General features: G+C 32.7%; 2 protein-coding genes across 4 annotated transcripts; one reads left to right on the forward strand and one right to left on the reverse strand.

Annotated features, from left to right (window-relative positions):
* Positions 1-1,050: 1,050 nt before the first annotated feature.
* On the reverse strand, positions 1,051-3,771 carry LOC142523326 (uncharacterized). 3 transcript variants are annotated; one of them, XM_075627081.1, is made up of 7 exons: positions 3,474-3,771; positions 3,194-3,280; positions 2,319-2,871; positions 2,143-2,190; positions 1,921-2,029; positions 1,720-1,801; positions 1,051-1,305 (listed from the first exon to the last, which is right to left on the reverse strand). In XM_075627081.1, exons 3-7 carry the CDS (start codon positions 2,809-2,811, stop codon positions 1,102-1,104), a joined length of 936 nt encoding a protein of 311 aa, XP_075483196.1. In that variant the 5' UTR covers positions 2,812-2,871; positions 3,194-3,280; positions 3,474-3,771; the 3' UTR covers positions 1,051-1,101. The 3 variants fall into 3 exon arrangements, with proteins under 3 accessions (XP_075483196.1, XP_075483194.1, XP_075483195.1); XM_075627079.1 differs by having other exon boundaries at positions 2,301-2,871; positions 3,474-3,770; XM_075627080.1 differs by lacking the exon at positions 3,194-3,280 and having other exon boundaries at positions 2,301-2,871; positions 3,474-3,770.
* Positions 3,772-5,639: 1,868 nt separating this feature from the next.
* Positions 5,640-6,553, forward strand: LOC142522475 (uncharacterized). The gene is made up of 2 exons (XM_075625900.1): positions 5,640-6,116; positions 6,239-6,553. Exons 1-2 carry the CDS (start codon positions 5,738-5,740, stop codon positions 6,319-6,321), a joined length of 462 nt encoding a protein of 153 aa, XP_075482015.1. The 5' UTR covers positions 5,640-5,737; the 3' UTR covers positions 6,322-6,553.
* The last annotated feature ends 2,978 nt before the right edge of the window (positions 6,554-9,531 follow it).

The following is a 9,531-nucleotide window of genomic DNA, read 5'->3' on the forward strand; positions in this document are numbered from 1 at the left end:
TATATATTGTAAGTATCAAAATTATACACTCTTTAACTTTAAATGTATATAATTATACAGTAGCAGTCAAATTGGATCAACTTTAATTGAATCCGAGATTGTAAAAAGAATTTGATGAAATCGAATAACATTATTATTGGGTCAACTTAAAATTCATCATAATAACATAAAATACTATAAAAATATGTGAGAAGTTGATTTGAATTTTATTGTCTTATTTCTTTAAATAAAAAAAGTACATTAGAAGTATATGGAGTTGAAATCCATCAATCCAAACGCAATGACGACTTTATAGTATTTTTTTATTAAAAGTTTTAGTTGTTTTAGAAGGATGATATTGATTCATCTTAATGATCTAAACTTACATTTGATTATTAGATTAGTGATAGTTAATTATAGTTTGTTACAGCTGTAATTATTTTTCCATTCCATTGTATATATACTGATTTGAATGGTCTAACACTAATGTTGTAGCCCTGATCTTTCTTCATGTACGAATTGGCTCATACAATTTTCAAACTTAATACAACGCGTTAATAAAAATTAAATACATGAATTACTTGGTAGAACACGAAGACATTCTGTACACTAAGGTTGTCTTAGAAGTGGTGTTTGTTCCAAAAAAATAATTAAAATTTCAAGCCAGCAGCCAGGGGTTGAAGCTTGAAACCACAAAAAATCTTGTTTTGTTATTGTGCTAGAACCTTTTAACTTTAGTACCAAAATGGTTTTTTCTTTCCACAATTTAAAATGTTTAGCGTTCAACCAACTGAAATTAGACCTGACAAGCTTGATAACATTGGAATTATATTTATCTTTCTTTAAAGTTTCCAAAAGGGAAAAACACTGATGGAAAAAAATTCACGAAGTCATCTTCGTTTGAAACTTATAATTATTCCTCAACATTTTACAAGGAAATGGTAGTTTCACAGAATTGAGATTAATGGACTAAAATGGCCATCATCTCTTTAATTCCTCGATATTTTCTAAAACCATTGAAATGAAGGTGAGCCATGCATGATTACGTACACTGAACACACAGAAACAATATTGATGATCAAACAGAGTAATGACAATTTGATTATTTTATTCGAAGGATTGTCACGGACTGTCCTCACGGGCAACAAGAGAAGGAAAATTCACAAAAAAGCCACAGGAACTTCCTAAGCATGCATTTCTCCTGCTTCGATTTTCATGTCTTTCTGACAGCACCGAGTTTCTCATGGCCTCAGCTTTCATCTGAGCGGCTCTGAGCTTGTTCAATATTTTGTCCATGGATACTGATCTCTTCTTTTCTAGTCTCATCTGTATAAACAAGTGTAGTTGTTATTAAGAGAACACCAAATAAGCTTTGGAGGGCATTATCATATGGTGACAAGTTGACCCCTTCAACACTTTGGAGGGCATTAGTATATGGGCAATTACATCACATATTTCCCAAAATTATTAGTAAAATTGGACACATTTTCAGTTTCAGGTGTGATTGCTCTGCTTTCTCATGTCTAGGCTTGTACGCAGAACCATGCGACAATGAATGGCAAGATAAACAATAGTTTTATCTTCTAATTCTGTAATGAACATGTTAGTTTACAGAACCATGAATCTACTGTTGACCAACGGCTACACAAGAATTCAAGGCAGAGTTTCGACATTCGCTGGCATGGATTTCAAAATAGCATGATTTTATGTCTGATAAATGCCAATTTTTTAGGAACGAACCTCCAGTTTCTGAATTGCGGCGTCTGCTTTAGCCTGCTGCAAATTCTCCCAAGCACTTATCTTGGCTTCTTCTTTTAGCAACCTGTAAAATGGCAATGTGCAATGGACAGCCATGTTATCTTACATCGTCTTGAACTCTGTAAATTTACAATAGAAACTACATAATTCCATCTCCCTAGAGTTCAGAAATTATAAACGTACTTCACTTGGACATTCTTTAATTTCTCCACATCTATTTGTTCTTGTTTCTTGGACTGCTGGCCTGTACCAGTGCTTTTATCTACCTGCACATCTCGGATTTCCTTTTCAGCTGCGGGATTTGCATTTGGACCCAACGAAGAGGAAGTTAAAATTGAATACAAAAACGTTGGTTTGGAGGACGAATTAACACTTCAGGACTTATTCGAGTTGACATATCCTTACATGAAACATACCCATCTTCTTCCTTGGTGCCATCATCAAGCCCCACTTCTGAAAAATCAAATCCATCATTTAGTTAAAAATAACAATTTTCGGGCAAATGATTTATCACATGAAGAGATTTTATATTATAACTTGATAACTAGGAAGTGAAGTTTCACCAAGAAAGTTTGACAAACCAGGCACGCTAGTACTTCTAGCAATAGCATTTTCACAATATAATTGACTGGAGTTTACTTCAATTCCAGTATCATAACTGGAAAATCCGTTAGACATTGCATTTCCCACGAAGTTATTCACAATCTCGGCTCCCAAGGTGGGCGAGTAGTTTGATAAGCGGACAAGTCCTGAAAATCCCAATGGGCCACTCTTTGATTTTGGCTGCCTCTTTGGCGCCTCAGAAGGTACTGCCTTGAAAGACTTGTGGCCCAAAACTGGGCTCTTAATCCATCTCTCAGCATCATCCCATTTGGAAGGCAATGCTCTTCCACTGTTAAAGGGTATCAAAGCAGCAGCATAACTATTATGCCTCCGACTACTGCTATTCGGCATCCCTACACGCTCTGAGCTCCAACCTCCGGGAGTTTCTACCATGCTGATGTCACCATGTTCCGGTGTCCCTGGACTCGTATATGTACCGGAAGTTCTAAACGATCCCATATTCTTCCTCATGAATTGTAGTTGATGTTGATTGTAGGCCACATTGCTCTCTTATTCCCCAAGTTTTGTGGCCTGATTAATCATGAACCGTTTACAGGGTAAGAGTTCGACGCAAATTCAAGAAAAAATAAAACAAGCGTCTACATGTTGTATCTCAATAGTTATTGGTTGCATACACACTTTCTATCAAATTTCAGAACCTTCTAACTTCATAATTCTTTCACGATTTCACACCCAAAATAAGCATACGTTTTCTACGAAAACGAATCTGGTCGGATCATGGGGTGGTTTCGATTTGGCTGTGATATTATTAAATTCATCTTCTATATTATTTACACTTGAGTCCAACTCGTAGATTTTTCTTACCAAATACAAGCCCATGGCCAGAACTTACCAAAAAAAATTTCCCTTGTCAAGAAGTAATTAGCATCCACAAAACTTTTGCTCTGGATTAAACGTGTAGGATTCCACGACAGGAATGCTACAAAAGCATAGGGACAGCCAAGTTAAGTGCTGGATCACATCAAGCTTCCAAGATATAAATACTCTACCCTTCCCTTGTCCAATATCACACACAAAAAACCACGACACCAAATTTTCACATTTCCTCTCTCCACACAGAGATAGATCAAAGTAGAGACAAAAACAAAGACACGGGCTGTTCACTCAGTTACCTTTAGATGTGTCGGAAAAAACTCGATCGGTATTTGCAGACTTAACCGATTATTCTTCAATTCACTCCTTCGCAGCCTTTCTCCTTTAGAATTGTTTCTTGTTCACGTTTGAAAAGGACGCTTAAAAATGGTATGAATCGAAACAAATAATTATACTAGTGTGAAAGCGATTGTTTGGACATGATGATCTATTGACTGTTGTGCTACGATGGCTTGGCTTGGGTTTGGAGAAATTAATGGCGGAAGAAGGGGGTGGTGTCCCTGCATATCTCATATGCAATCCATGTGACAATACATGCAAATCAAAATATAGGGGCCCCAGTTTCGATCTGTATAAATAAATTACTTTGAAAATCAACTTTTGAATTTGATGTAATCGTATATACACAGCTTTCATTGTAAATAACCAATTGATATTATCCCTGATATGTTTTTATATGTATAATATTATATTACCCGAAGAGGTGCAGTGCATGTATATATTAGCATAATCAAAGATTATGGATTTTTATAACGTATATGTACATCCGTATATCCTATTTATGAGTAGATCTCTTAGTATAAAAGTAATATTTTTTCATGAAATGACCCAAATAAGATATCCGTCTCACAAAATACGACCTGTGAGACCGTCTCACACAAATTTTTGCCCCTATTTATATTACCTTTGAAATAATAACAATAGTTGGTTTGCATGTTAGTGTTCGTCTCACACAAATTTTCGTCCCTATTTATATTACATTTGAAACAATAATCGGGGTTCTTGATTATATTTGTCGCCAAAAAAATTAACGGATATGTGACATTCTATTAATTATCGTAAACCCAAATATAACGGCGCCATTCACGAAAACAGGAAATTACGGTAGATGATGCGTTTAAGAATTAAACATTGATTGTTTGGAAATATCTTATGAAATTAAATATTAATTAAAATATATTATCTGCCTACATTTAGGCAAATGACCAAAAAAAAATGTTATATCTCGCTATCAAAAAAGTTTGAAATTTCTTTGTTCCTTTTTATTTCTTGACTAAATACAAAGTTTTCCACGACAATATATTTCATTTTTATATTAATTTATCAAATATATAATTTTATAACCAAAATTTTCGTCGTCCTTTCCTAGACAAAAAACTTATGTGAGACGGTCTCACGGATCGTATTTTGTGAGACAGATCTCTTATTTGAGTTATCCATGAAAAAGTATTATTTTTTTATGCTACGAGTATTACTTTTTATTGTGAATATCGGTAGGGTTGACTCGTCTTACAAATAAAAGATTCGTGAGACCGTATCACAAGATACCTATTCCCTTTCCTAATTGCTGCCAAAGCAAGAACTTTAAACTCTCTAATTTGCCCTGCTTAGTCAATATAGTTGGCAATAAATTTGATTTGTACTTAATTTGTCCATTATAAACCACGTCCTTTTGCATTTATATATCCACCAATTGGCTTACATATTGATTCTCATTTATTTACCATTTGTGTAAATTTAAGATATTTTTGAATGATCGATATGATACGTTGTTGTAAGGATATTTATATATATCATCATAAAATGATAAAATAAATTTGTAGATATATATGAGAATGTTCGTGGTTATACGGATCGGAGACCACTGCAGATTGTTTCACATTTTTTCGTCTACACTTGCATACAATATTGTTTGCAAACTGGAAAATGGAATGTCCGACTATAGAAATACAACTGCCATATTTTTATACAAATAAATCGCATTAACAAAAACACACTTTTATAATTTTAAATGCAATTAACTTAAAGAAAGGCCACTTAATGCAATTATCAAATTATGTCTTGCATTACAAAAATATTTATTTTATTTTAATATTATAAAAACCCTTTTTCAGTTAATTATATTTCAATGAAATAATTAATTTAAACGAAATGAAGTGGGAATCTAATAATAAAAAATAAATATGTTATCTCTACGATTTCATAAATCTTTAATAGTGAGATGAATACATTATATTTATATTTATAATAAAAAATAATATTTTTTTTTATAAATATATGTCATCAAATTAACCAACAGTCCTTTTCACATTGATTTTGTTTAAAAACAAAGGACAGGTCATCATGTTGTGGACAACCAATGAATAATTAGAATGAAGGGATCAATTCTGCAATACTTAGCCAAGCTATTCAACATCTCAGCCAACACCATCCCTCAACTCCCACCGACGACCCATAGAGCTCCTCTCCTCCTCGCCGTAGGGGCTGGACGCCGCTCTACCCCATGTCACATCTACCTCACCCCTCTATTCCTCGGTCTCCGCCGCCTCGCTCTTTGTACAAACTGAATTCCTGGTCCCCAGACTCAAACCGCGACGAGGCGTGGCTGCGAAGGAAAGTCTGCCGTAACAGACGCGGCAAGAGCTTAACCGACGAAGATCTGGACGAACTGAAGGCCTGCATAGAGCTCGGTTTTAGCTTTGACTCCTCCGAAATCGACCAGCGCTTGTCCGATACAATTCCCGCTTACGGCCTCTACTACGCCATCAACAAGAATTACAATAGCACTGTCGCAAAGCAGCGGCAGCCTTCCTCTTCGGCCCAGCCAGATTGTGACACTCCCTCCCCAGTTGGAAGCCCGCACACCATTCTCGGTCCAGCTGGTAAAAAGAATTATACACTTCTCATTTTCTTGAAATCCGTTTCGTAGTTTATGATTTGATCTTGCTTTGCTTCATAAATTATGTAGTTTTGGTAAACCTGTTGGTTTAATTTGTGTTGTTAGGAGAAAATCCGCAGGTCATGAAGACAAGATTAAGACAATGGGCACAATTGGTTGCTTGCTCTGTTCGCCAATCTCCGAATTAACTATCTTCAACGTTAGCATATCTTTCATTGGATCTATATATTATTCTTGTGAAGTTCACATAAACTTACAGATCTAATGTTAATTATATTGCACTAGACGAAAAAGCAACGGGGACTTTCTTTTATATTATATGATTTTAATTAAGTCATTTTAAATTAAGTTATGTACGCCGACCAACTCTCTTAAATTTTCGTCTACCATCATAATAATTGAATACATTAATATTTCACCTGTCACGCCGACTAACTTATTGCTCAAAATATTTAGCACTCTATGTAATAATTTTTGCTTAGAATTTAAGTTTAGCTGGGAAATACGACTTTGGGAGTGTTTTTAGATTAGAGATGGACTTATTTTCGTTTGTTGCTTAGCCTTGTCTTTAAATTTTGTTCTCTCTATTTACAACCACGGATGTTTACGGGCCGGCAAAATTGGGCCACCCATGTCTCTGAATCCGAATATGAGTTTCATAGCACCACAATTGGTTTTTTATCTTGGGCCTTATAAAACATTCAAAAGCCCATTTGTTCAGTCAAATCACACACAACTTTTTGGACCCGACCACTTTCGCTGGTATTTATTATGACAAAAACTTATGTGAAACGGTTCCACGGATCGTATTTTGTGAGACAGATATCTTATCTGAGTCATCCATGAAAAAATATTACTTTTTATGCTAAGAGTATTATTTTTTATTGTGAATATCAGTTGGATTGACCCGTCTCACATACAAAAATTCGTGAAACCGTCTCGCAATAGATATAATCATTTATTATTAGAGAATAAAATCTTCTTTGGATATTATAATATATAACCTTACACGGATATGTATTCATGAAGTCATGCTATACGTACCCATCCCAATACGTAACACTTGGGTTTTTAAATATATATTTTGATATCTTAAAAGTGATTTCTGCAATTCATAGAGAAACGTGACAAATAACTCACGTCAAAAGAATAGTTTTAAAAATAGCGTTTATGATATAACAATCTTAAAATATTCTTCTTTTTTTCTTTTTCCCAATATAAAACAATTATATAACTTGGTGAAAAAATTCATTTTTCAAAATAATTGAAATTAAAAAGTTCTTTCATTATGCATTATATCTTTTTTTCTTAGAAATAATTGATATTGTAATAAATTTATATGAATAAAAATAATAGTGAATAAATTTATAGTATTAACTATAATGAGAATTATTTAAACTAATAATATTTACCGTTATTATTCAATGACAATCACCATTATTATTTTTATTAATTTATACTGTTTATAAGATTCTCATTTGTATTTATTTATTTGTAATTATTTAATTTTCTTCTTATTATTATTTTTAAAAAATTGCTGAAAAAAGCAAAGAATGATTCCGAAAACTTTAGTTGACGCAATAGATTCTCATTTACAAAATGGGAATGGTATTTACTTTTTTCCTAAAAAACACCACAATTATATACCGAGGCATAATAAAAATTCCTAATTTTAATAAAGTTTTTTTTTTACTTCTATAAATTAAATATAGAATAAAAAAATTTAAATATAAAAACAAATGCAAGTAATGCACAAGTTAAACAAACAAATTTATCTATTAAATGGGTAGTAGTTCCATAATTTTGTTTTAAATTGATCGTTTGAACTTTATTTAATGTTGTATGTTGTGTGTAAAATAGCCCAAAGAATATATTTGAAACTCAACATATATAATGGCTATTTTTAAAAACTAACTCGATGTGAGACTAAAAGTTCATTCTAGCAGTAATTTCTAGGTGAGCTTAAATAATACCTCATTAATGAACAATAGTATATGTAGGTGTTCTTAACGAGTGTTTTGAGTTGATAGAATAGATAAGTATTTAGCTAATTGTCAAGAGTTTGATTCTCTTTCTCGAAATTTTCTATCAGGCAAGAATGAAAAATTCAGACTTTCGTAATGCATGAAAAAGAGGTATCAATTAAAATATCACGTTCTCATCGATTTTCGAATACAGAATTTGAGATATATTCGCCACTACAATATACATAATACATAGCACATTTTTCAGGAATAAATCAAAGCAAAATTCGAGTGATTTATTTTGTCATTTTCATATCGTTTCTAATTGATAAGAAGGAACCCATTAAAGAAAAATGTCCCCATCAAAATATTTTATATTTTGGTGTTCTCAGATCCCTTTCTCTCACGTATAAATGCATCGCATGCAGTATATAGTTGAATCAATCCAGCAAAAATCAATTATATATCCGCTCAAATTTTAATGGCGATAGCAGGAGACAGGCCTCGGGGCGCACCTAGCGCAGGGAAACAGCAGATCTCGGTTGAGGAATTCAAGATTTGGCTGATGAAGTTTGATTCGGATAGAGATGGGCGGCTCAGCCAAGAGGAACTCAGAAAGGCGATTCGGAGCCGCGGAGGGTGGTTCAGCACGAGGAAGAGTGGACGCGGAATCAGTGAGGCTGATTTGGATCAGAGTGGTTACATTGATGCAGAAGAGATCGATAATCTCTTGGATTTTGCCGAGAAGTCTATGGGATTTAAGTTCTATTAGTGAAAATTACCTGGTGCTGGTTTGGAATCATCAAATCGTTGGCCTTTTCTTCCACTTATATGCAGTGCTCATGCATGTAAAATTATATGTAATAAAACTAATATATTATATACGTACGTTGTCCCAGGTGCTACATATTGACGTATAAATATGGAAATAAAAAATAAAATTTGATATCGAAATTTACTTGAAATTTTTTTAAAAATTATTATGATAAAAAACACGTTAAAGATAATATTAATTTCACTATAATATTTTATGTTGTACAATAATTAGGTTTTCAAAGATAATGCACGTTCTCTTAAGTGATGTGTATTCAATTCAGAGTTTTGATGACTTTTAATGACTTTTTCAAATGATAAACTTTTATAGATTTGATAGATTTTTACTGAAATTTACAGAATCTCACAGATTTATAAATAGATTTATGTGGATTCATGTAAATTTTTTTGCAAGATTTTTATAGACTTTTATGAATTTTTTTTATAAAATTTTATACATTTTGTACTTAATTATAACATATTATTCTTTATTAATTTCTTTGAATCAATAATTAATTTACATATATAACATATTCAATTTGAAATAGTTTTTCAAAATTTATATTAATAAATAAATTTACTTAAAAGTTAAATCATTTAATCCTTACATGTGTATATATG

The sequence above is a fragment of the Primulina tabacum genome, chromosome 13 (genome assembly GCF_025594145.1).
Source record: "Primulina tabacum isolate GXHZ01 chromosome 13, ASM2559414v2, whole genome shotgun sequence".
In the NCBI taxonomy this organism is placed as follows: domain Eukaryota; kingdom Viridiplantae; phylum Streptophyta; class Magnoliopsida; order Lamiales; family Gesneriaceae; genus Primulina; species Primulina tabacum.

Bases quoted from the DNA above. Each gene is read 5' to 3' on its own strand.
- LOC142522475 (XM_075625900.1), top strand. From the start codon at position 5,738: ATGTCACATCTACCTCACCCCTCTATTCCTCGGTCTCCGCCGCCTCGC. The intron at 6,117-6,238 runs GTAAAAAGAATT...TTGTGTTGTTAG, and splicing joins CACCATTCTCGGTCCAGCTG to GAGAAAATCCGCAGGTCATG.
- LOC142523326 (XM_075627080.1), bottom strand. From the start codon at position 2,811: ATGAGGAAGAATATGGGATCGTTTAGAACTTCCGGTACATATACGAGT. The intron at 2,030-2,142 runs GTAAGGATATGT...CAAATCCCGCAG, and splicing joins AGAAGATGGGTATGTTTCAT to CTGAAAAGGAAATCCGAGAT. The intron at 1,306-1,719 runs GTTCGTTCCTAA...TTGTTTATACAG, and splicing joins CCGCAATTCAGAAACTGGAG to ATGAGACTAGAAAAGAAGAG.